Source organism: Vidua macroura, chromosome 10 (assembly GCF_024509145.1).
Source record: "Vidua macroura isolate BioBank_ID:100142 chromosome 10, ASM2450914v1, whole genome shotgun sequence".
Lineage (NCBI taxonomy): Eukaryota > Metazoa > Chordata > Aves > Passeriformes > Viduidae > Vidua > Vidua macroura.
The window spans coordinates 14,870,816-14,896,788 of NC_071580.1; the positions used below are offsets into that span (position 1 = coordinate 14,870,816).

The 25,973-nt window shown below is 38.8% G+C and overlaps 1 protein-coding gene across 2 annotated transcripts in view; it reads left to right on the forward strand.

Moving 5' to 3' along the window:
• The first annotated feature begins 7,455 nt into the window (after nt 1–7,455).
• The window catches only part of ATR (ATR serine/threonine kinase), a 39,203-nt gene continuing 20,685 nt past the window's right edge, over nt 7,456–25,973 (forward strand). Inside the window, exons 1-23 of one of the 2 annotated variants that reach the window (XM_053986587.1) lie at nt 7,456–7,514; nt 8,166–8,257; nt 9,193–9,336; nt 9,863–10,752; nt 11,757–11,944; nt 13,148–13,342; nt 13,564–13,790; nt 14,598–14,750; nt 14,903–15,095; nt 15,677–15,936; nt 16,338–16,528; nt 16,634–16,734; nt 17,067–17,238; nt 17,893–18,060; nt 18,852–19,046; nt 19,390–19,575; nt 20,012–20,104; nt 21,485–21,615; nt 21,808–21,951; nt 22,825–22,918; nt 23,640–23,765; nt 25,170–25,376; nt 25,583–25,696. In XM_053986587.1, the coding sequence (XP_053842562.1) occupies nt 7,456–7,514; nt 8,166–8,257; nt 9,193–9,336; nt 9,863–10,752; nt 11,757–11,944; nt 13,148–13,342; nt 13,564–13,790; nt 14,598–14,750; nt 14,903–15,095; nt 15,677–15,936; nt 16,338–16,528; nt 16,634–16,734; nt 17,067–17,238; nt 17,893–18,060; nt 18,852–19,046; nt 19,390–19,575; nt 20,012–20,104; nt 21,485–21,615; nt 21,808–21,951; nt 22,825–22,918; nt 23,640–23,765; nt 25,170–25,376; nt 25,583–25,696 (4,323 nt within the window). The remainder of the gene's footprint in view (nt 7,515–8,165; nt 8,258–9,192; nt 9,337–9,862; nt 10,753–11,756; nt 11,945–13,147; nt 13,343–13,563; nt 13,791–14,597; nt 14,751–14,902; nt 15,096–15,676; nt 15,937–16,337; nt 16,529–16,633; nt 16,735–17,066; nt 17,239–17,892; nt 18,061–18,851; nt 19,047–19,389; nt 19,576–20,011; nt 20,105–21,484; nt 21,616–21,807; nt 21,952–22,824; nt 22,919–23,639; nt 23,766–25,169; nt 25,377–25,582; nt 25,697–25,973) is intronic. The other variant, XM_053986588.1, reaches the window with a different exon arrangement.

Sequence of the window (25,973 nt, forward strand, 5' to 3'; positions counted from 1 at the left end):
TCCCAAGCTTTCCCACTATTGCTGGTCTGATCTCCTGCTAGGTGAGGAGTCCAGTGGGAAGCAGCACAACTGAAGTGACATCTTAATGAAGCACTTCTTAGGTAGCACACAGACTCGAGTCAATCACTCATCCAACATATGCTTATTTCGTTGGGGAGGGCTGATATGGATTAATCCTATTGAGTTTAAATGCCTAGATCTTAATTTACTTAGGAAAAAGCAGAATGGCAGCTTAAAGAATAAACTATATGGCAGAAGGGTCTGTTCCATAGATTTACCACACCAAAAAAAAAAAAAAAATTCAGGAGGGAAAGCACAAAGAAATTTGGAATGGAACCAAAATATGTGCTTCTATTATTATAGATAATTTCTACTTTCCAAGGCAGTCAGGCTATCAGACAGAAGTTCACTAAAAAGCCCAGCGTGGCTGACCCAGTGCTGTGTCTTTCACACAGCACAAGGGCTGCCATTTCAGGGTGCAAGCCACCTTATGAAAACAAACACAACAAGAGTGCCAGAAGTAGGGATTTGCTCTGGCATGACACAAAACAAGTCTTGTGTTGCTGCCAAGCTTCTCTTGGAAGCAGTTTTGGTAGGAGGTGACCAAACCACCTTGCCCATGGTGAAGAGGCCAATCTCAGGTTTGAGTTCAAGCAGAATGGTCAAAGATTCTGGAAATTTTAAGGAGTGCACACACTAGTTTTCATTATTTTTTTAATCTCTGGTAATAGCAGAATAATGAAATCCCTTTTCAGAGATCAAAGATATATAAATGTCAATGATTAAGATGAACAAGATACCAGCTTTTAGAAGAATTTGTCCAATAGGTCTTGCACTAGTGAAGTAGTTACCTCTATATGTAACTCTAGGCAAGGGACAACTAACTCTTCTAAAAAAGAGGGGATTATTGATATGATTTAAATAATAACTAACTCTCTTATTAAAAAAAAGAAATTATTGATAAAATCTAAATGTATGTGCTTCTAGTATTTTATAATTTGGGATGTGAAAAATATTCTGCCCCATACAATTAAATACTCAGCCACAATTAAGTGATAAGGGTGATGACAAGTAAAATGAAATATATCTTTATATTCAGTTATTTCACACTGAACACATCATATTACTTGGAAAGGGAGAAGGAAATCCTCACTAGCTTCAATTAAATATATCTTGATTCTATAAATCAAGCTTGGAAGGACTAGAAACATTGCAGAAGTAAAATAATCAGCTCAATGGAAAATTATAACATCATACTACTTTACATTGCCTTACCTTTAGGCTATGAAAGAAAGAATTTCATTTCCCTTTGTAATAAGGTGATAAATTAGTGCAAAGAGAAGCAGAAGGACATGTGCAAACACAATGGGAGAAGAGGAGATGTGGAGTTAGAAGAATAGCTTGATAAATCAGCAAGACCAAAACATTCCAAACTATAAAAATTCTGGAAAAGAAAACCTATCAGAGAACACCTGGTTTGAAAGAAACAAGTGGGTCCTGAATCTTTGACAGAAACGAACTCTTGAAATCACATTCAAATAAATAGAATCTTGCTGATAACATATGACTTAGTATTTCAGCTTTTCTACATGTCAGTGTTTTTAATCAGTCTATTCAAGCACTGATTATTAATGAGATCAAAGGATGAATACACTAATTGAACAAAAGTGGGAAATACTGGATCCAGCTTTTTTTCCCTCTAGTGACTATTATTATTAAGGAAACATCTGCCAAGAGAGCCCTGCAAGTGGGTTAATAATCCTTTTCCCACCAAAAGCATGCATGGAGAAGCACACATTCTGCTTTATGCATAATTTATTTCTGAGGCTTTGCAATACCAGTCTCTCTGATGAGCTATTGTGATGCAGGACCTTTATTCTCCTTGGACACCTGTATGTAGTAGCAGTAACCAAGTACACACCTCCACATAAAAACCTAGGAGTTCATCAAGTTACATTTAGAAGTAGCATATAAAATAATCATATAAATAATCATATAAATAATAAGGCCATGGCTAACATTTAGCATTCCCCGCATTTGACCAGATGAATCAAAGCTGAAATAATGTAATTAGTAATTTTATCACAAATATACACCAGAGAATAGAGAAACCATCCTTACTGTTTCAGTTTCAAGCCCTTTTTGAAAGATTGAGCAACAACAGTTAAAAACCTTAATAAAGAAACCAGTAATGCAGAATGGGTTTTGTCAGTAACCTAGAATTCCTGATCCATATTGATCTGACCAATGTCAGTTGTTATTTTCATTGCTAATATTGCTTTACAAATCACACCACTATCACCAGTTGACTGTTTGTTCCTTGCCTGAAATGTCAGCCTGAAAATGAGCTAATAACACCTTCCACAGAAGGTCTTCAAACCTAGGCTGTAGGTTGAACAGCAACTGCAGTTGCTCAGCTCAGTATCTTCTGCCAGAACTACATTTACAATTTATTGCTTCCTTATTCTCTGCCACAGTACAGTGGAACCTTGCCCAGGGTTAGTTGTTTGTTGGGATCAGATTCAGTTACTTGCTGGTAGTCCTGTCCTACATTTATTTAATCTGTTTATGTAGACCTGGTGGTTTTTGGAGCTTTTATGGAAACAGTTATCATGGATGTGAAGTATTTCAGACATTATGATGAATGTTATGAAAGTATTTTATTTAATTAATTACTACAATAAGAAGGGTAGAACATTACACTGAGACTTCATATGAAGTCTTACATGTAAGAGTATGCCTAAACTTTTCACTTTAGGTATTTCCATATAGCAGGCTGTTAAACTGATGTCTAGTCTACTGACAAAATCCTCACAGAGTAGTGAAAGCTCTGGGTACTGGGAAAATACTCACCAAGGAACAAAGAAGTGATAAATAGTGCTCCACTGCATATAGATTTAATTTATTTGCTTTCCAAAAAAAGATGGAAAAAGGACAAAGAGCATGAATTCTCCTTCTCCTTCCTCCGTTGCACTGATTTCTATAGTAAGCAATACAATGGGGAAAGTGGACATTTAGCAGAACTTTTATCAATATTCCCGTACATAAACTCTATTCCAGTTTTTATCAGTACAGAACACAGAATCAGATGGAAAATTGTAGCTTCTAATAAGTATCTCAGAAAACAAAAACTTCCTTCTATGAAAACTGGAGCAATGGTAGCTGGTACAGTTTTTCAGATTTTCACTGAGGAAATATTAGAATAAAAGAACCTCCATAATTTCAACAGTTAGAATTTTCAAATGTCTTTTAAATGCACACTGCACAATTTTAGTACAGACTTTTAGACTTCACTAAGGGATATTTAAGCATCACTGTAGCTACACGTTTTTTTAAAGGAGTAAATTCCAGATTATGTAAATTTTTCTTTAGGAAAATAGATTCAAGGAATTTTAACTCTCATTCAAAAATTATAAACTCAAAAAGTCTTGATGATATACACTGATACTAGTGGTTAATATATCTCTGAGAGTTTCCTCCACAGCTACTAGCCTCAAGAATAACACTCTTCTAGAAATACTGGGAAGCAAGAAATAAGTAAGGAAAAAATATATAGGCAACTATTTTTAAAAGTAGCAGTTGCAGATAAACAAAAAGACAGTAATTGCTGCTATACAAAAAATAAAACTAGGTTCCAAAGGAATGTATAATCTAATATGCCATTTCTCCAAATTACTAAATACTGTATTTTACATTATCAGGAGTATATTAGTTGGCTTAATCATAGAAAAAACATGAATAAGTGCTTGCAGGACTAGGACATGTTAAGATTTCTTAATCTTAGAAATCAAATAGATTTTAGTGGTACATGGTTTCTTTTCCCACTTTTTTCCCCTCTTGTACCTGTTAGTTTTTGCTTAGCTGGATGTACGTAATCTGCTTTTAGGTTTCTGGCTTGCCTGTTGTCTTTACCACCATTTACTGTTTCCATTTTTTACTTTCTTGTTTAATCATCAGACCAATATTCAGGATGACACACTATTTTAATCTGTGCCACTTCATTCCAGCCCAATTGACTAAAAATCAAAGGCAGAGATAAAAGCCACGAGTGCTGAGATCCACATTCTTGCAGTGCAGAAGAGCAGTGTCCTGTGTCCAAAGGTCAGGCACCTGCATGACTGCACAGGGAAATGTGCAGTCAGCCTCTCGGTGTTGCTGCAGCAGCCCTGCAGATGAGGAGCCATAAGCACACCCTGACACTGAGTGAAACTACTTAGTCCAGCTCACAGGACCCCCTGAGCACCATCTGAGCTGCATTTCCCCTCAGCACCGCTATCAGGTGAGGTCACAGCTCTCAGTTCCTGAAGGCATCAGGGAACACTCATGTGCACTTACATGGGCTCCTTTTGTCTGCCTGCAGGACAGCTGAGATTGAACTGCAGTCACACCAGCCTCCTTGGGGAGCAGCTCACAGATATCCAGAGAGCACATGAGCCCCTAGAACAGTGATTATGCCTCAGAATTAAACAACAGAGGGAATAAAAGTACAATTAACATGCTCTTATCCTCTCAGACCCGCTGGTCCAATGCAAAGTCACTCAGTGCCTTAAAATAAGTACAATAATAAGTCATGATTTATTTACTACATACCTCATGCAGAGGTATGTAGTAAATAAATTATGAAAGCCCAGAAAGAAAGAGGCCTGAGTGTGGAAGAATCATGCAAGTATACAGTGAGAGGACTGCTCAAGTAGGGAAGAGAACAGAAAAAAAAATGAAAGAATTAAAAAAAAAGTAACAGCAGCTTTGGCAGAATTCTTGGAAGTGCTGTATACACTGAATTTGACACTTAGGTTGTACCTATCTGCATGAATTTATTCCCCTGACCCGAGTTCTGCAAGCTGGGCTCTGCTCATCTAAGATGCCTTTCACCAATATGAATCAGCTGCATTGGAGGGGAGAACAGAGGAAGGTCTCCAGGCACACTGTCTTCATTAGCACTTAGCCACTCTCTTCCAACACATGGTAACACACCTGCTTCTCCTCCTGGGAGCCAAGAGACATAAAAGTGCAACATAATGAGATGAGAAAGAAACAAGGAGATGCTTATCCCATGCCTAAGAAAAGCAAGAAATGAAACCAGGTGTTTCAGGTGCTGTTTCCCTGGAGGGTCTATACAATGCTAGGTTGTGTGACTGAGACTTCTTCCATCCTCACAGCCCAGTGAAGGTCTTATGGGCACTCTCATGTGGAGTCTTCTAACACCATGGTAGCTGAAGAAATCTGATGGTATGGTGAGAAGTCAGTAGATGGGGCTTTGCAACTGGGAAGTAAAATTTCCAGTGAAGAATGGGGAGCAGAAGATCTCTCTGCTGGTTGTTAGAAGCACTTATTATAAAAAAGAAGAAAGCCTGAATTACATGCTCAGTAAATGCTCACAGAAATGGCACAACAAATTGATGTAGCATTCTACCTGTGACAAATGAAAGCATTTCTACAATAACTATACTAATGTGATCTCACTGTTGACTCCAGAGACTCCCATGCAAAAGCACTTTTTAAAATTAAGCACTTTATGTGCCACACCTATGCTTTACCAGCAAAACCAATCACCCTGTGATTCAGTAAATTTAGCTTATTTCTTAGGATAACAGGATCTTCTTGAACTTTCTAATATACCAACAGTATCCTGCTCTCTCTTACGTTCAACAGGGCTGATACGGGAGTTTTAACTCTACATCAAATTGGCAAGAATACAGTTTACACCTTCCTTAGTGTGACTGTCATTTCAGTCTTGGAAATTTACACTCAGAACATTGTTTTCACAACAACAGATACTTTAAATTGAAACGGTCTAGAAAATTTTGTGTCCAAAACAACACTGATAACAAAACCCAGATGTACTCGGTCTTTCTGAACCATTAAAATTCTACTTAACAAACCACATCAAGCTACATGGCTCCTGCTTTTTCTCTAGGAATGACTCTAGAAAGACTAACATTTTATAAAGTCAGCTGGTAGAAAACATTGCAATACATGCTGAAAAACAAACTAAGATGAAAACCAGTTATATTTTGTAAAGTTTCTTGACGTATTTTAGGTCCTTGCCAAGTTACCAGCCTTTAAAAGCCAGCAGAATTTTACTGAAATTACAAACATGCATTTTGCAGGACAAAAATAACCATCTCTGAATGAAATATAGCAATAGGTTCCCGAAAGCATTCATCTGAAATGGTTCAAGTAATTGAAACACACGTGGGCTGTTTTACATGCAAGCGACACAGCCCTAGCACAGTGGAAACAGGCAAGAGAATTATCCTCCGAGAGGATTTTATTTCAACCCAGAAACAACGCTCAGCAAAGTTCATAAACAAATGCAGAAAGAGCCGGAGCTCCTAATGACAAAAACAAAGCTCAGTGTTGAGTGTCCCCTCGCGTACTCTCTCTGCAGTTCACACCTGCCCATAACCCCTTGTTTTATCCTTTTTTCTCCTGAGCGTTCGGGACTCGCTGCCCAGGTGGGGCCGCACGCTCCCGCTCAGCGCCGGCACCGCCCGGGGCCGCGCAGCGCCCGCCTCGCGTCCCTTCGGGGCTCCCAGCTACACCTTCCGTACTTTACACACGTCAACGTTTCGCAAAAGAAACATAATGTAAAGCAACATACGCTCAGAAAGTAATAACAACAACAAAAAAGAAAATCCCTATCTTACACTGCTCACCGCTACCTGTGCGGAGGAGCGCCGAGCCCGCTCACCTGCCGAACGCGCCCCCCGCCGGCTCCGCTCGCCCCCGGCCCCGCTCCCGCCGGACACGGCACACGGCAGTACCGAGAGGCGGCCCCCGCGCCCCGCTCGCTGCCCACCTGCCCCGCGGCCGCGTCCCGCAGCGCCAGCGCCCCGCCGGCTCCCGCCGCCACCTGCAGCCGCGGGCCGGCCCGGGCGGGCGGGGCGATGGCGGGGGCGGGCCGGGGGCGCTCGGGGCCGGTCTCGGCGGCCGGCAGGGCTGTCCCACACCTGACGCCCAGGTGCGTCCCGCCGGCGCGGGAAGGCGGCGGGCGGAGAGGGAGCTGCACCGAGCGCTCCCTTGGCAGCGAAGTTTCCTCTTTCCCGCCCCTCACAGCGCGGGCGCTCCCCTCCTCACTTAAGCCACTTTCAGCAGTGTGGCGCTTCCTTTCGCCCATCCCCTGGAGCCCCCGCCCGTACTCCGCCAGGCGCCCGCCGGGATCGGGTGGTCCCTCAGGGCTGCTGCCGAACAGCCGAGGCTCGGCGGGGTGCGCTCGGCCCCCGCTGGGTGTCACCGCTGGGTGTTATCTGTCCGTGCAGCGCTCCGCGCAGCAGAGCCCCGCTGGGGCGGCGGGGGAGCCATCAGGGACCGACCCGGAGCCGCCGCGGCCGCTCCGTGTACAGGGACGAAGCGGTTAAAGCCGAGCAGCGCCGGGGGAGGAAGTTTGGGCCCTGCCGGCCGCCGTCCCGCCGTGCCCGCCCCGTGCCGCGCCGCCCGATTCAAAGCGGCGCCATGGCGGAGCAGGGCCTGGGCATGGCCTCCATGATCCCCGCGCTGCGGGAGCTCGCGGGGTAGGACGGGCCCGGCGGCCGCCGTGCGGGGCGTGTGTGTGCGGGGGCTGTGCTGCGCTGGGGAGGCGCGCCCGGCACGTGTGGCGGGGAAGGGGAGAAGGAGGCGTGCGAGGTGTCCTGCGGCCGGGCCCGCGCCTTCACCTGAGCTGGTCCCTTCTCCCGCCACCTGCCGGGCTCTGTCCCTCGCTCCCTCCCGGGTGGCGCTGGCAGATCCTGCCGTGAGCGGCCTGGTGGCCTCAGAGCACCGGTGTGAGGCTGTGCGTGCTGTGAGCGCTCGCTGGGAGCCACACGAGCTGGAACATGCCGGGCTCCGGAGTTTTAATGGCAGCGCGGGCACTGCAGCTTTGTTTTGCAGTAGGCAGCGAGCTGATATGGAGGCGCAGTTGTGTACCGAAGATGTGACCCTGCACGCCCTGACTGCTGTGGCACAGGCCAGTCACTAAAACAAGAAAACTGAAAAAAAAAAAAATAACCCTCCCCCACCACCCGCCTCCAAACCTCTACACACCACCAAGAAATCAATTTATATTTATTTTTGAAGACTTCTAGAAGAAAATGAGTGTTTAACATTAAACTGTTGAGATAGACTTCCAAGTTATTACTTTGTACTTTAAAATTGGTAACATCAAAATATCATTCTTTTAATTTTAGTGCTAGTCCAGAAGAATACAACACAGTTGTGCAGAAACCAAGACAAATACTTTGCCAGTTCATTGACAGAATTCTTACAGATGTAGATGTTGGTAAGCATTACATTCCTATAATCTAAAATTGTCTGCTTTATACTTTTAAGTAATTCCTGCCAAAAATAAAAGTTAGGACACTTTAAAGAAAGTTTTAGTTGAATACATGACTAATACATTTATGACTTAGTTTTTAATAAAGTCAGTGATGAAGTATTTTGAACTGGGATGTGAAGTTCCCTTGTAAATAAACCATGCACACACCGAGGAAGGAGGGGTGAGTGCAGTGTGGGGTTGTGTGGATACAAATGCTCAGAACTTTGAAAAGCAGGAGTGCCATGTAATGTCACTGTTCCTGAATAACAGAGCTTGCAATTCTTAATATTCACATGTGTCTTTCAGAACTGAAATCTTGTCTGAATCTCAGATAGTTTCCTTCTTGTGCTAATTAACACTGGATAGGATCCCTGGGGGATCTGGATAAATCTGATATGATTCAGATACCTGTTTCAATGGAGCAGCATTAGAGATGTTCAGTGTTTTGTTAAACTTTCTGCTTCAGTAAGCTGAATTTACCATTTAAAACCTTTTATATTCTGGACATTTGAAACAATTTTCAGCATTGTTTCTCTAGCAAGACTGTAAACCTAGGGAAATGTTAAGTATTTGCTGTTCTTCACTCAACACACACATAGAATTTTAACTGAATGTTAATGCACTTGGGGTTAATAATATTTAATGAGTAATTTATGCTTCATACATTTTGGAGTCACATAGAGGGTTTACAATATGCATACAATTATCTTCATAGATTAAAAATATATTCACAATAAATATTTTGAAAAGTTCAATACCATAGTATTATATATATATGTCATACATATATATTTATAATGTCATAGTATTATATATATATTTTTTTAATTTCTCATAAGCTGTGAACACAAATTTTGAAGTGGTTTATTGCCATGCTGATTTGAATTTTTTTTTTTAAGTTGCCTTGGAACTGATTAAGAAATCAGATTCACAGCCAAGTTCTGTGATGTTGCTTGATTTTATTCAACATATCATGAAATCTTCCCCACTTATGTTTGTAAATGTGGATGGAAATCATGAGGAAACTGAATGCAGCTGCATTGGTGAGTTTGTTGAAAATGTTTATGTTGAAGTTTGGTATTTTCAGGATTTAAATTTGCAACAGAAAGGGGGAAAAGACAGATATGTAAGTTGATCATTATAAATTTATAAGTGAATATGATGATAGACTTTGAATATTGTGAATGGATTAACACTTGTGATAATGGAAATTTCTCAGGACTGATTTTGACATCCATTATCATTGCATAGATATATTATTATATACAATTGATGAGATATGCTGTACATGTACTCATTGCCTGAGGGTGTTTTTTGGACAGAGGAAAATGTCTAGAAATACCAGTGTAAAATGTGCATCTTCCATTTCCAACCCCCACGTTCTGCCCCCTTTTTTCCTCTTTTTTCAATGAGATCTGGTGAATAAATATCCCAGTGAAGACTCTGTTTACTGAGCCTACATGCATTTATCTCAGGGAGTTTAGTTTTAGTGGTAAGCAATCTGCTTTTAGGGAGGTTCTCAATTGGAGATTTTATTTTAATAATAAAGATTCTCTTTTATTGTCCTAGAATTTAGTAACTGGATCATAACAAGGCTTCTTCGTATTGCTGCAGCTCCAAACTGCAACACGTTGCACAAGAACATTTGTGATGTCATCTGCTCTTTACTTTTTCTGTTTAAAATGAAGAGTGGCTCCATATTTGAAGCACTAACTAAAGACTTGCTACAGCTTTTTCAAGACTTAATCATCTTGCAGGAAAGAGATGCACGGAAGCATCTCTGGGGAGATGGACTTGTCTGGCCAGTGACTGTACAGAGATTTTCCAGCAATATATGTGACAAAGTGGGATATTTACGATTGGCACCATTACAGCTGATGAGTATGCCAAATATAGAATATTTGGAAGTTGTATTGATGTCTATTCTGACAAATATTGTTGCAGATATCTTTTTTGTAAGACAAGATATTGTTCTCTGGGGGATAGGCTGCTCCCTGTTAGAGTATGGCAGTCCAAAAGTTAAAACTTTGGCAATGAAGTTTGTGGTGAAGTTAATTCATTTAGGAGGACCTCCAGAACAGCTGGCTAGTATTTTCTTCACAGTCTTTTTTGAAATTCTACAATCAGCACTTGAAATGGATACTGAGGAATCGGAACTCTTTGGAGAACCACTCTTACTGTTGGTGAGGACATTGCTGCCTTTTGAAGCAGATTCTTACAAAAATATTGAACCTGTCTACTTGAATATGCTGCTAGAGAAGCTCTGCTTGTGGTTTGAAGGGGATGTGTTTAGGTGCCTTCAGTCTGAAAAGCTGAAAACTGCTTTTTGCCATATACTGCAGTATTTTCTGGAGTTTGTTCCAACTGGCTATGAATCTGCCCTACAAATAAGAAAAGCCCATATCACTACCATATGTAGAATTTTTGTGAATGTGCTTGGAACTCAGGAAGAACAAGAGGTAAGTTTATTTTAAAAACTGAATTTATAGTATGAATAGGTCATATACAAAAACCTATACCTATGCAAAGAAGAAAATCTAGGAAATGTAATTTTTAGTTGCATATTTAGGTTGATACTCCTTTTTTCTCAATTGTTTCACATGTTTGTAAAGGTCGGGGTTCTTAAATCTGTTGGATGTAGCTGGACTCCTGTTTTTTAGATGTATTAAACTGTATGTAAGCTATGCAGGCACAACTGTCTGTCTATAATCATAATACAAGATGAGAGTAAGGCCCAGAGTGCACTCATATGAGGGCAGCTTTGCAAGTAGTGTGCAGTAGTTTGAGATGCTCTTACTTTCCAACCATTTGCTCTTAGTTATGTTTGTTGGGGACAGGTAAACAGAAAAGATTAAATTAAAATAGAGTCAATGGTTTATGTTGGCAGGGACCTTTAAAGGCCATCTAGTCCAACTCCCTGCAATAAGCAGGGACAGCTTCAACTAGATCAAGGTTCAGAGCCCCACCCAACCTGACCTTGAGTGTTTCCAGGGATGGGGCATCCACCACCTCTGGGCAACATGTGCCAGTGTGTCACCAGCCTCCTAATAAAAAATTTCTTCCTGATACTCAACCTAAATAAACCCTGTTTTAGTTAAGAAGCATAACAAGGTGTTGATAATGAGTTGTTGATATGCTGAGTGCCTCTATTCCATACATTCATCTGTGTATCCTACCTGTTTGTTAAACTTTGTGTTCTCTGTGATGGTTTTGGTAGCAAGGTATTACAGCAGGAACTGGAAAAGAGCTGAACAAGCTGCATCCTCTCTGGTAGCAGCAGAGGAAACTTCATTGCTCATAAGAGCTTTCACCTTGTAATTAAGTTTTTTGAATGGAAAGGTTTTTATGAACTTTTTTATCACGATATTTTGCAATTTAGTATTGTAAGTCAGAAGCAATAATGCCAAATCTTTAAGTAAGGCAGAGCATACATCATGGTACCTCTGTTGTTTGTCCACCCCAGTATTTGGTGAGTCCACTTTATACAGCATTAAAAACACAAACAGAAGAAATCTTTGAGGAGATTCAGCAGAACCAGCTGGAGAGCTCAGATACTGATGGGTGGAGCAGCAGCAATGATGAAGTTCCAGAGAAAAGACGACGACTGAGCCTACCCGCAAAACATCGAAAGAAATCACCTGCACCTTTAATGTATGACACTTAGTAACTACTTTTATAGTAATTTGAATAATAAATGACAACTTCTTGAGGCAGTTTCTTCTTAACAGATTAAAAGAGCTTCAGGGGAAAAAATTTAATTTTATTTTGAGGGCTCAAAATCTACTGGTGATTTTTAATCCAATCTTTGTTAAGGAGACTGTTTTGAATGTGTTCAATGAAAATTATTTTCATTTTTTCACACTGAAAACAAGCTGAGAGCATCCATAGTGTGACAGAATTGTGTGTGGCTGTGCTCTTGCACTGGATGTACGTAAAGCTGGTCTAGTTAAGTCAAGTTGTGCTCAGATGAACAAAACCAGTTCTCTCAGCCTCTGCTTGTGCTGTGCTCCCTGATTATCTTGGACTTGTGCCAGCAGTTGATCTCTTTCTTGTCTTTGGGCACTTGGCTTGGGCATGCTGCACTCCAGGTGTGGGCTTGTCATCAGCCTTCACTCTTTGTGTGCAGCCCAGAGTGTAGTTCACCTTCTTTGAAACAAGGTCACACTGCTCTAATATTCCACTTTTCCACAAGCCTGCTGGGTCATTTTCTCCAAAGCTGCTCATTAATTAGTCAGCTCTCAGTCTGTTCTATTGCATCAGGGTTTGTTTTTTTTTTTTGCCAGTTGCAGGACTTGTCATACAGACCTTCATGAAGATCTTGTCAGCCTAATTTTGTAGACAGTTGAAGTCTTGTGAACAAGCAGCCCACTTTTCTCCACAGAGCTGCCTGTCTCATTTGAAAGGAATCGTGTGTATGAATTGCCTGTCATAATTACGTGCTGGCTGTTTCCAGTCACCTTCTTGTCCCTCATGCAGGTAGAAATGAGTTCAAGGAAGACTTTTTCCATAATTTTCCTAGGGAGTGAGATTAGGCTGGCAGGCCTATAGTTCCTTGGATTCTCTTTTTTTGCCTTTCTCAATGATGGGTGTAACGTTTGCTGTTTTGTAGTTGCCAAGACCTTCCAAGGACTATAGAGTTATACGTTTGTAGACTTTCAGATAAGTCTGATATGAGTCATACTAAAAATCAGAGTTAGGATCTTTTCCTTCCAAAAAACACATTTAAGCTAAAGCTTCATTTGGTATTTTCCTAATCCTATATCAAATATGGATTAGCTCTGCTTTTGCTATGATTATTTATCTTCTCTGAAATAAAGTATATGTTGGAACATAATTAATATGGTCAAATTGCAGACTTAGCCCTGTAAACATGAAACTGAAGAGTGCTCTGTGGAATGCCATCACTAAGAAAGCTGCATCCTTAATATCTGTTCTTGAGGAAGAAGTTCTGCCAGGGGATGTTCTTCAGACTGTGGAAGGGATTGCTGTAATTCTGCGGTTGGCTGCTCTTTGCACAGTTCATTGTTCTCCCCCAACAGATTCCACCAGGTAAAAGTACCAAGGGGAAACTGTGGGACCAAGAGTTTCTTGTAACTCTCGTTACAATTTGTGTAATTACTTTTAACATTTGTCTATGTATCAGGATCAATATTGGATGGGTCCTGTACATTTTGAAGAAGTACATTTTCATACTGACTTGGCTTACAAACAGTTAATATTAAATGTTGTTTGTTGCATTTGTTACACTGATGTGATTTCTATTTTAGCAGTAAAGAACATGGAGTGTCTCATCCATGTAACTCTGATACGTGTAAGAATACTCCAAGCTCCTTGGATTCAATGGTGAATATACAGTTCAAGTGGATTTCCTCTGATTTAACCACAAGAGTAGTGAGAGTCTGCAGAAACCTGTTAGAGGCTGCTATGCAGATTGTTAATCTAGAAAAAGTGATTGACAGAATGGTAAAAATCTTTGATGCTTTGCTATATGCACAAGGTAAGAAACCCTTTAAGATTGTCTTGTATATTGTAAATTAGAAATTCATCTGACTGTATTAAGTCTGTTTTGGTAGAGGTACTGAAATTATGAATCTTGTGCTATATTCCAAGTCTTCTACAAAAAAGGTTAAGTAAAATACAAATCATTATTTTCTGTTTAGAGACCTTCATTTGCATTCCTTTATGAACATAATTTACTTGTTTTTGTCTGTATTTCTGTTGATTTTTATCTGATCAAGAGAATACATGGGGATAGTGAAAATATGTAAAAAATGAAAAAACATTTAGCAGTTTTCTTTTAAAGACACACAGAGGCAGCATAATTTACTGTCTTTGTTCCACTCAGCGATTTCAAAGCTTGTGACCAGCTTCAGCAAACATGGCGTGTGTGATACCAAAAATATTGGGTACTTCCATGTTTTTTAAAATAACTACTAGGATGAGGACAGACTCAGTTACCAAGACTAAAATGTTATGATGAGTTCAGCTTACCAGACACCCAAAAGTCCAGCTGAAAGTCTTCACACAAATCCAGAGATACCAAAGTTATTTTCATTCTGCTACTCATGTGTTACAGTCTGTCATCTGTTCAATGAGATTTTTAGGTTATTCTGATTTAGCACTATATCGTTTGTTATTACATGCCTAAAAAGCAGGATATCAACATGTGAGAATAATGATACTAATCTTTGTTGATAGAAAAAGTAATATTTTGTAGTAAATTAAGAACATAAAATGTTTTATAAACTCTATAGAGCTGAAAAAGTATATTTTTGTTGTTGTTTTGCTGTTTTTTTCCCCCTAGTGAAAATTCCACTGAGTGATCAGATTCTTGATGACTTATGTGGATTGCTATCTCTGCCCTGGATTTACAGCCATCCTGATGATTCTTCTTTTAAGCCATCTATTTGGGGATTTGTTCCTGTAGTTTTGAGTCAAAAAACTGCACAGAGTTTTTGTAAGTATGTTAAAGTATATAAAGCCTAGTTCCACTTTGGAATGATTGTTCTAAAGTAAAATTATTTTATTTGCCTTCTTATGATGAGTGATGGTATTAAAAGTTTAAATCAAGTAATTATTTGGGTTTTTTTTTTTTTTTTTTCTCTTTAGCACCCCAAACTCAGTCACACTGTGTGTTCCTTCTAACTCTCTTCCCAAGAAACATTCATCTGGATTGGAGAAAATCAGTTTATCACTGGGCATTACAAAGTCACCATGAAACAATTCGGGCTACTTGTGTTAAAGGATTCTCTCTCCTGCTTCATCCCGTGCAGTCCTGCAGCATGATTCCCAGAGCTCTTTTGTATGTATTAGTGCAGCTTTTCTGTCTTTGTGCAAGAAGAAAAATGGTCAAATAAGAAATTGAGTATAAGCACAAAAATAAATGTTAATTTCATAGGAAATTTGCTAGATCTTAATTTCAGAAATCAGGATAGGTGCCCATGAAGATGTCTGTGTGACAGAATACTGTTCACTTACCATGTCAGTATACAAGTTCCTTTGCTAGCTGAAGACCTCAATTTAAATTAGGGAGGGAAGGGAGATATCTTTGTCAGTGAAATCCATCTTGTATTTGTCCATATGTCTCTTAAAATCTTTGCAGCTTCTCTGCCTTTCTCATATATGTCTTGCTGTCTTCTGTCCTTTTATGTTAGTCTTCAGTTTCTTCTTTACAGCATGCCAGCCTCACTATGCCCAATGCTGCTTCAAACATTTAACAGAACATGAAGGTGATCTGAAAAGGACAAAGATGAGTTAGTGAGACAGATACTTAATCTGTCCTGATAGTACTGTCAGTGTAGTTAGAGAACTTAGACAATGTAGAAAAACAAATTTCTAGGTAAATGATCTATTAAAATGATTTCATTTTTGTTTCCATTTCAGAAATCAAATCAAAGATGAGTCTGAGCTAGTCAAGGAGGCTTGTGCTGCTATAGTTGGGAAGTTATCTTGTTGTCTTTCTGGTCCATTCCATGTACGGCCTTTCTTAGCAGACTCTGCTATTAAGGATGTTACTCATGATATTTTGTGTAGCAGCCTTACTGTGACTTCTGCTCATGGAAAAACATCTTCTGTGCAAGCCTGTGTTTTCAAGCCCTTTTTCATTCTACTTGAGAGCAAAGCACCCAGTTCAGTAAAGCTAGGTATGTGGCTTTACCTTTAGTAACATTTTACACTTCCATCTGAGGTACTAAGTCACTAGCTGTACCTTTCCCCATTCCTTTTATTCTGTGTTGGGCTTTAATACTTCTATTTATGTTCGAAGTGTTGTATTTCAATTGGTATCACTGCTGATATTTAATGTTGTCAGTGATGTTCTTTTTAAACTACCTTGGCTTAAATTTGGTCTATGGCTATATCTAAAAATGTAATACTTGATAAAATCTGATTTTTAAATATCTTCTCTGATTTCACAATATTTATTCTTTTGGTTGAAAAAGTGTGTTTTATGGTTTGTTTGCCTCACTCTTTTGTGCACTTCAGTCGATTTTCAAAAAGTACTAAAAAGTATGTTTTCCTTTCCTCCTCCAACCATGACATCCAGCATTTATAGAAAATATACCTCATCTTTGCAAACACCTGGATTTTAATACTGATGAGTCTAGTGTGAAGACTCTTGTTGGGTCTTTATTAAATCTAATGGAAGATCCAGACAAAGATGTAAGAGTGGCTTTCAGTAACTGCATAAAGAACATACTAGAATCCTTAGACTCTGAAGAAGGATTCATAAAAGAGGTGAATTCATGTTTATTTTTGGGTTTTGTTCCTAACTTACTATGATTTTTGTTGCATTAGTGTCAAACGCCAATGTTCATTTATTTTTGTTTTCCTGTGTACCAGCTGTTTGTTTCAAGGATGAAAGAAGCCTACACAAATGCCAAAATGTCAAGAAATAATGAGCTTAAAGATACCTTGATTCTCACAACAGGAGATATTGGAAGGTATTTTTGATAGTATCTTGAAAATTGCTATGTTGTGTCAGTTTGCAATACAAAGTGCCTTTTCTTTAAGTGTAAGATTTCTTATTTTGAATTCAAAAATTTCTTATTTTGAAGTCATCCTTTCCCTGAGTCCATTGCAACTGTACAGAGCTGTTGATTCCTGTGGAACATTCCTCATTTTCTTCTGCCCTGTCATAGGAAATACAAATAAGCCATACAAATACAAGCATGACTCATTTTGCATGATGGCAATTGCATGTTATTAAGTCATTTTATTAATGCAACAATTCAGTTTTACTTTTTAATCCTTTTTCTTCTACTTACTTTGTAAGGGCATCCAAAGGAGAATTGGTACCGTTTGCCCTCTTGCATTTGTTGCACTGTTTGTTGTCCAAGTCACCTTCGGTGGCCGGAGCAGCGTACGCAGAAATCCGGGCCCTGGCAGCAGCCAAGGCCATAAAACTGCAGGCTTTCTTCAGTCAGTACAAGAAGCCAATCTGTCAGGTAAAAAGAGTGTGTGGTTTAGAAAGTGCATATATTTGGGTTCTTTGTGTATATTTTGAAAATGGAATTCAAGGTCAGAATTGCAGTATTGCTCGAGGTGAAATCTCATAGGACAAGAAAGAAATGATTTTAAGGAAAAAACCCTAAAACATTCAGGAATGAATGGGAAATCTTTGACTTTGTTGTGATCTTCCCTCAATAGTGTTGCTTCTCTGTTTTATTCCCTAGATGCTTCATTCTGAAATAGAGGCTCTTGCATTCTGTAGTACTGTTGCTGCAAGACACTATGATTTAAAATCAGAATTGAAATCAGCCTTGCACAGGCATAATTCTGCCATGATTGATTTAGGTTTTTCATAATATCCATTACCTGACGACAAGAAGTTCTGTTTAAAAAGAAAATTGTCAGAAGCAGACCTTTGTAATTTTGAATATTTTTTTAGTAATGCAGTATTTGAATCCAGGGTTGCAAAGTTGAATGTAATTATTAAGTGGATAATAATCCAGTTCTGTTGCAAAGTAATAATCATAGATCCATGTTCAATAAATGAGAGAGAAAAATTATGCATAGAAAGACCAGTGAAACTTCTGTGTTTAGTTTGAGGGAGTGAACAGGGGGAAAATGATACTAACTACTTATTTCTTCATGCTTAGTTTCTAGTGGAATCCCTGCACTCCAGCCAGATGGTGGTGTTGAGTGCTCCGTGCCAGGGCAATGAGCTGCAGAAAGAAACAGTTGCTCACCAGAGAGAAATGGCTCTGGACATGTTATCTGAGATTGCCAGTGTATTTGATTTTCCAGATCTAAATCGTTTTCTCTCAGTAAGTTGGTCAGTCCTTTTGATATTTTGTGTTTGTGCTTGTGAATTTCAATTTTAGGCCACACTTTCTCTTTGGAATTCTGCAAGTGAGAGCGCAAGTGCAGAGGAACAGTTTTATCAAGGAGTTAGAGGGATGGCTACAGTGCCAATTCAAGTATGATGGATAAGGAGCTAAAGTTTAGAATGGTCATTAAGTATATCTATATTGATGATTTAGTGCACTTGGAGGCATCCTTTTTAAGGTGTGATTTTTGCATGGTGTCAGCTTTCTTATTTCAAAAGAAGAAAGCTACCATTCTGTGGATGCAGATCTTTTTGATCTGGTTAGATATCTGTTTTACTGGAATCCTAAGTAGCTTCAGAATCATATTTGTGTTTTGCTTGTTGGTAGATGGGAAGTGCCCAACTGTTAAGTCAGCAGTGTTCTAGCTGAATCATAGGCTGGGTGAGTGTTGTGTGTGGGCATGTTGGCTTTTTGGCTTCTGTGAGTTTTTTTTTAAGATTTCCTTTTGTGGAGAATCTGGGTTGACACAAAAAATGCTAGCTCACTTTTTGTTTACGTATTTCTTAGTATGGATTAGATGAAACAGCTCCTGAAGTAATTAGTTCTATGTGCATTTTTACTGGGTATATTCGTCTTATTAAAGTTTTTCTCTGTTCATATCTATGGTCATCATTATGACCAGACACATGTGTTGTGGTATTGACAGAAATGGAACTTAGCCTAACCCTGGGGTTTTGGAGGGTTTGTTTGTTTGTTTTTTCCATTTACTGTATTTTTTTGTTTACCAGCGGACCCTGCAAGTTCTGCTTCCAGACCTTGCAGCCAAGGCCAGTCCTGCAGCCTCCACACTTATCAGAACCATAGCAAAGCAACTGAATGTGAACCGAAGAGAGATTTTAATCAATAACTTCAAATACATCTTCTCTCATTTGGTCTGTTCCTGCACCAAGGATGAGCTGGAGCGGGCACTGCATTACCTCAAGGTAAATTGGCATTTGCTGTTTCACCTGTACATTAGGAGCAGCAGTTGATGCATAGTGAGCTTTCTGCTTTATTTAAATTAAGGTATTGCAAAGCAGAGGTTAGGAAATTGCATAGGCAAAAATTTTGTTCTTATTGTTCATAATAATTTCCATTGGATCTGAGGAATGTTTCTAAGATATTTTATGAACGTAGCAAATTCTAAAAGCTTGGTTTGTCTAACATTGAGCTGTTTGAAAGCTTTTACTTTGGCTTCTATAACAAACCAACCAGACCCCATTGCCTCCTGTCTCTCAGTGCTCTAATTACATTGTGATTAAATGAAGGCTTTGTGTTTGACTGTAGAATGAGACTGAGATAGAGCTGGGCAGCTTACTGAGACAGGACTACCAGGGCCTGCATAACGAATTACTGCTGCGGCTCGGGGAGCACTACCAGCAAGTCTTCAATGGTTTGTCCATATTGGCTTCATTTGCCTCTCAGGATGATCCCTATCAGGGACCCAGGGAAATAACCTCACCAGAACAAATGGTAAGGATATCAAAATATTCATGCTCAGTTTTTTCAATAATTTCTTTTTGGCCATTGTGAGAGTGAAGACAATTTGCCATTCTCAGCATCGCTTATTTCAGGCAGAAAGTGGAAGAAAGGCTGACATTTCTTATTAAGTGTTTCTGTAACAGAGAGATCCATACCAAGTATGCATAAAATCAAATCAAAACAGAAAGTGCCCGAACAAACTAACAACACACATGTAAATCCTAACATCCTACAAAACAGCAAGACCCACACCCTAATAGGCATGTCTGTCAATAGCACTGATATTTCTTAAGTAGTTATGTATTTGGGATTCTTCTCATATGTATTTCAGAATTAGCATTTCATACCCGCTTTTTAATTTCTTAGGCTTTGGAATGTGTTAATTGTAAGATTATTTGGGGTTTTAACCTTTTTTTCCTCTCCACAGGCTGATTATCTGCAACCTAAATTGCTTGGCATCTTGGCTTTTTTTAACATGCAGTTGTTGAGTTCCAGTGTTGGCATTGAGGATAAAAAGATGGTGTGTAAACTTAATTTTGAATATTAAACCAAAAATAAACAAGGACTGTTGTAATATTCCAGACTTGTGTGATCATCCAACTGTCATGGGAGTCTCAAAGATACTAGGGTCCCAAAATGATTCTTTAAAACTGATGGTCTCATTGTGGGTAGGACTTCTGTGTAAGCTCAAAAGTTCTTGATTTCTTTAATGGTCAGATAGTATATTACATATTTCAGTCAGACATGGTCTGTGCAACAAGTCAATCAACCAGGAATTATAGGGGAGAAATCCAAGTGTATGATTTTTAGTGTGTGAAGCAAACACAGTGGGAGGATGAGGGGATATGGCAGAAAACTGGAATTACTGTATGGGGTTATGTAAGGACACCAAAGGGTAAAGGTAAAGAAAAAAGATGTAAATCCAAGAGATTAGTTTTGGTTCTCACAGAACAGCTCCTTTAAGCTTTGCCGTAGAGTGCATTTAGAGAAACTAGAGCTCACAGCTGGAGACAAAGTGAAAATTCTACTGAAGCAGTGCTTCTAACCACAAGACTGTCCTTTTACCTCCTCATGAGAGAGTGTAGATGATTTCTGCAGGAGGTTTTCAATGCTAGAATGTACATAACCTTTGTGTTGACAGACTGCATTTTCTCTGGTGTTTTTCTTTATTTTCAGATATTCATGTTAAAATGTTCTCGTTTTCATAGCCCCCTTTCTTCATGCTTTCTGAATTTCTTAATTTGTATAGCATTTCTATTGCTGCACCTGCTATTGTTTCTATCTTCTGTTTTTTGTTCTTGGTGAGTTTCCCCTTGCATGACCTTTTCTCAAGCTCAGGTTTATTCCTGTGTTACTGATCTGTCATGCTGGACATTTTATTACCTTGTTTGGTGTAGTGTTACTGTGACTGAAATGTCTCCTGCATCTCAGTATTTCTGTTCTGTCTTTCATAGACAACTGAGCTATTACCTGATCCCTGATGCTTGCCAGTCACTTCTGTGAGCAGTCAACTCTGTTGGGGTTTTCTTGGTTTGATTTTTCTTTTAAATGCAAGTTTATTTATTTCCTCTATATTTCCTAAGCCTTCTCTTTTCAGCTTGGGATATATAGTTAATCATGTCTTATAATACACATCTGTAATCATTAACTCCTTAGTGTCCACAGTTTTTCTGTCATGATCTGCCAACAGCCTAGATAATGTAGGGTTTTGTTACAATCTTATCATTAGAGATTCACCCCCTTTTTTTCTAAACCCAAATTCTTTATTAAAACATCAAACTAATTTTGATGTCTTAGAGTATGATTTCTTAAGCAAGGGTAGCCTGATTTTAATAGAAAATATAACTCCTACATGTTTTCCTGAGTATCTAATACACTAAAATGACTTTCATCTGTCTAGGCTTTAAACAGCCTGAGGTCTTTGATGACGCTTATGGGTCCCAAACACATCAGTTCTGTCAGAGTGAAGATGATGACCACGCTAAGAACAGCTCTGAGATACAAGGATGACTTCCCAGAACTGTGTTGCAGGTGAACTGATGGTGCACCCAAACAGTGACATCCCTGCTATTTCTGTCCTTTAATATACTGTTTGGTTTTGTTCTGGACAGTAATCTAAACCACAGTGCTGAAATAGCTTAAAGTGCTTCTCATGACTCACCTGAAATGTTTCCTGCAGAGAAAAGCATCGATTATATTGTTTTGTTGCCTTTTCTTGTTTAGAGCCTGGGATTGCTTTGTTCGAAGTCTGGACCATTCCTACCTTGGCTCCTTGCTCAGCCATGTTATAGTCGTGTTATTGCCCCTCATACATATCCAACCCAAGGAAACCACAGCAATATTCCACTTCCTCATAGTGGAGAACAGGTACTGCACAAAATATTTTCAGTTACATGCTTTAAATCTTTCACCAGGAATGGGGGTAGCCCTAAGTTCAAGTCATCCAGCACTGAGATGAGAAAACTTATTTTTCTGCTAAATAGTTGTTGTTCTATAAAATTGCCCCTCCTCTAAATTGTATTGAGGTCTTGAAACGTAACAAGTGATAGCCTTATCTGAAATGGGGTTTTTATATTGTGCTTATAAATATATGCGGTGCTGTGGCCAAGTTACAACCCATTTGGACACTGAAGCCTGCCAGGTTTTCTTCAGTGTGTTTATTGTGCTGATATGGAAAATTACTTCCCTCTACAGAATTACGATGATTGCTAACATTTGCTCTAAGCTAAAGAGAAGTGTACAAAATTGGAAATGGGGAGGAAATGAGTTCTTTGTTTTCTTCAATAATTAGAGGTATAATTATGAAGTGCACAGATTATTATGTTGAGTAAGGTTTCATACATTCCATTCAAATGGTCACACCAACTGAAAATAAAATCAAAGTTTAATACAAAATAAAATACTTTAATTCTCATAACTTAACCTTTTTGAAGATAAGATTGAGTCATAATTCTTTTTCATCTTACATTTTGTGGCTTAAAAGGGTTTTTTTTAGGAATGTTGATACTTAATACCTTGATTGCTTTTGATGGGTTTTCATTTTTCTTGCATTGTATCATACCAACAGTTTTCCCAATAAAAGGTAGTAATAGGAATAATAAGGCTCTTGTAGAAGGCCATAGTAGCAATATTGAAAGAGATTTCTTCATTGCTTTATTTTGATGGGGTTTTAGGGTTCTTTTGGATTCAACTGATGTTTGCCATATTCTTTGCAATATTTTTTTTTTTTATAACTATTAGGGATGCAGTACGAGACTTTCTACATGAAATATATTTTCTACCTGACCTTCCAGAACTAAAAGAAGTTCAGGTTGTCCTTCAGGAATACAGAAAGGTACAGCTTCCTTTATTTATTTGCTTGGCTTTGTTGCATAAAATGAATTCATGACAACTGAGGAAAACATGTAAAGTGTATTGCTAAGTGGAAATATATTTATCTGCCTGTGATACACAAAATAGGTTTTGTGTATCACACGCATAGTTTGAAGCTGGTTCTGATCCTTGTTTAGGAATGAAATATGTTCAACATTCTTGTTTCTGTAGCATCTTCCTGAACCCTGACTTTTCTTCTCTTTTGTGACAGATTTTAGGATGAGAAGTGAACAGTTTTAGCTATGGCCATATGCCTTTACAGGGAGCAAAGTTTGTCTCTTCTTAGGAGTACTCTATGGTCCATTTCATTTGCTTGTCCTCAGAATGATTAGGTAATAGATGGGAAGTAGCAATTACTTTGTGGGAGTGATATAACAAAAGTAGAAATTAATTTGATTTTAGACAGACTTTAAGCAAAGCATTTCCTTCTGATTTTATAATTCTTATTTACGCCATCATTATATTTACCCAAAAGTAAAATATAGCACATTTTTGAGTAAAACATTTCTAAAAATAGGCAAGAAGACAATGGTATATAGATATAGGCGAGAATGTAAGCAAAAAGGCAGTTGTTTCCATGTATTCTTGCTTGTGTTCTTTGAGATGCTGTTCAGTTGTATTCCTATTATACTTTCTGTCATATTCCTCTTATACTTAACTTGAACTTCTTATGTTATGCTCAGGAATCCTCCAAAAGCACAGACCTGCAGACAGCCCTGCAGCTGTCTATGAGAGCTATTCAGCACGAGAATGTGGATGTTCGGATTCATGCACTTACCAGCCTGAAAGAAACATTGTATAGGAACCAGGTATGAAAACCTCCTTCAGTAGAACTAAAAATAAATCAAATTAGCATCTGGACCAAAAGTCTAAAACTCCTTGTTGTTACAGGGTGTTCACTTGAACTGAGTTATTCTCCTCAGTTCATTAAGTTGTTTCTTTATATTACGGGGAAAATAGATTCTTTTTCATGACACCGCCGTGTAGGTGGGCTTTCAAATCCTTCAAATCTTTGTGATGCTGATTTAGCAAGGCTAGTGTACTTTTTTATTTCAATTCTGAGGAAAGATGTATGTAAAAAGTCCATTGCAGCAATTTATTATCTGGACTTATTGTCTGTTTAGGGCATGTATGGCTTTTGCATCAGGAGCCTCATACATAAAAGCAAGAGTGTGTGTGTGTGTCATATATGAAAGAATTAAGATGTGCTTGGACCACCTTAGACCTTCTTTTTTTTCCTCTTCCTTCTTTGTCTTCTACCCTCTAAAATTGGAATCCATTGATCATATTCAAAAAGATTTTATAGCCACGTACAAGCTGAAGACACTGCTTTACAATTCTGTGTGGTTATTAGCCCAAAGGGTGTATGTGACCCATTAGAAAAAGTAATAAATCTGTACCCTTAGTAATTATAAGATTGTGAGATGCTCTTTAGCCAGAAATTAAAAAAAAAAATCAACTAAAAGAACAAACAATTATTGTGTGTGCTCCTGGCCAACCAGTAATTCTTGCAGCTCAGGTCAGCAAAATCCTGCCATGTCTTGCTGAGTTAGAGATCTAGCAAAATAATTGAGATAAATCAAACTTAATTAGTTCCACAGCTTGTGGAACTATTTGCTCTGTTATGTTGGCTGTGGTTTCAGTTTTCATTAAGCATAACAATGACAAACATCTTGATTTTTTTTCTGTATTTGGACTAAATGTGAAACTGAGGAGTAAAAGCTGGGCCAAAGCAAAAAAAGAAAGAACACCCAATTAAAATGATGGACATTGATCAAAGGACTTGAAACCCTGGGCTTTGTAGGACTTGAGAGTGACGAAATGTCCAAGAAATGACAAATAATAGGAATAGAAATGGCAGCAAACCTAGAAGGTATGACTACAGTTGCATGACAGAAATGGGGAGGAAGTCTTGGAACACATAAGAAGAGGGATGAGTAAGTGAAAAAGATAACATAGAAAAGAGGTAAAACAGAGAAGGAAAATGATGTTAGTAGAGAGGTGCATGATAATGAAATACAACATTGGCCATGACAGCATTATTAACTGAGGCCCAAATCTCTCACACATTTGTTTAGTCCTTCCTAGGGTGAGAAGCAGATTAGTGCAATTGGACTGTAGTTACAATCTGAACTCATGGCTAAATGAAGATTTCCAAGATTATTTACAAATACAGTTGTAGAATAACTCATCTTTATTATCCATCTTCCTAGGAAGAATTGATCAAGTATGTTACAGACAGTGAAACCGTGGAGCCAGTCATCTCCCAGCTGGTAACAGTGCTTCTCATTGGCTGCCAGGATGCAAATTCCCAGGCACGACTGCTCTGTGGAGAATGTTTAGGTGAGCTGGGAGCCATAGATCCTGGCAGGCTCGATTTTTCAACAAGTGAAACTCAAGGAAAACACTTTACATTTGTGGTAAGAAGCATTGCAGTAGTATTTTGTTTAGCATTAGGGGTCTTCTAAAAGTCCTTGGGAGGAGGGAACCTCTTCTCTCTAGACTCTTTGAAAATCTGGACTTGCTGTCTCCCCTAAAACAGTTTAGAGTTACGCTTCCAAGTGATTATTTAAAGATATAGCTATTACTCTGTTTTAGTAAAACTGGCATTCTGTTTGTGATTAAGGCTGGAGTGGAAGATCCAAATTTTGCCTATGGATTGTTAATGGAATTGACCAGAGCTTTCCTTGCTTATGCTGACAATGTTCGTGCTCAGGATTCTGCAGCATATGCAATTCAGGTAAGATAAGATCCTACTTTTATTTCACAGATTATTTTCTGTAACATTGAATTTAGAACTATGCAATACAAATTTTCATTTTGAAGCATATGTTTAAGTATTTGAAACTTCATCCTGTAACAGGTTTCAATTGGAAAGTACACTTAGTATTCTGGGTAGTTCTTAAATAAGATAGATCTGTTTGCTTTTGTGTCACAATATTTTAGGAGACATCTGATGTTTCAGAGGTAACTAGCAATCCATACACAGGGATTAAGGAGTAATCCTGAGAGTGACT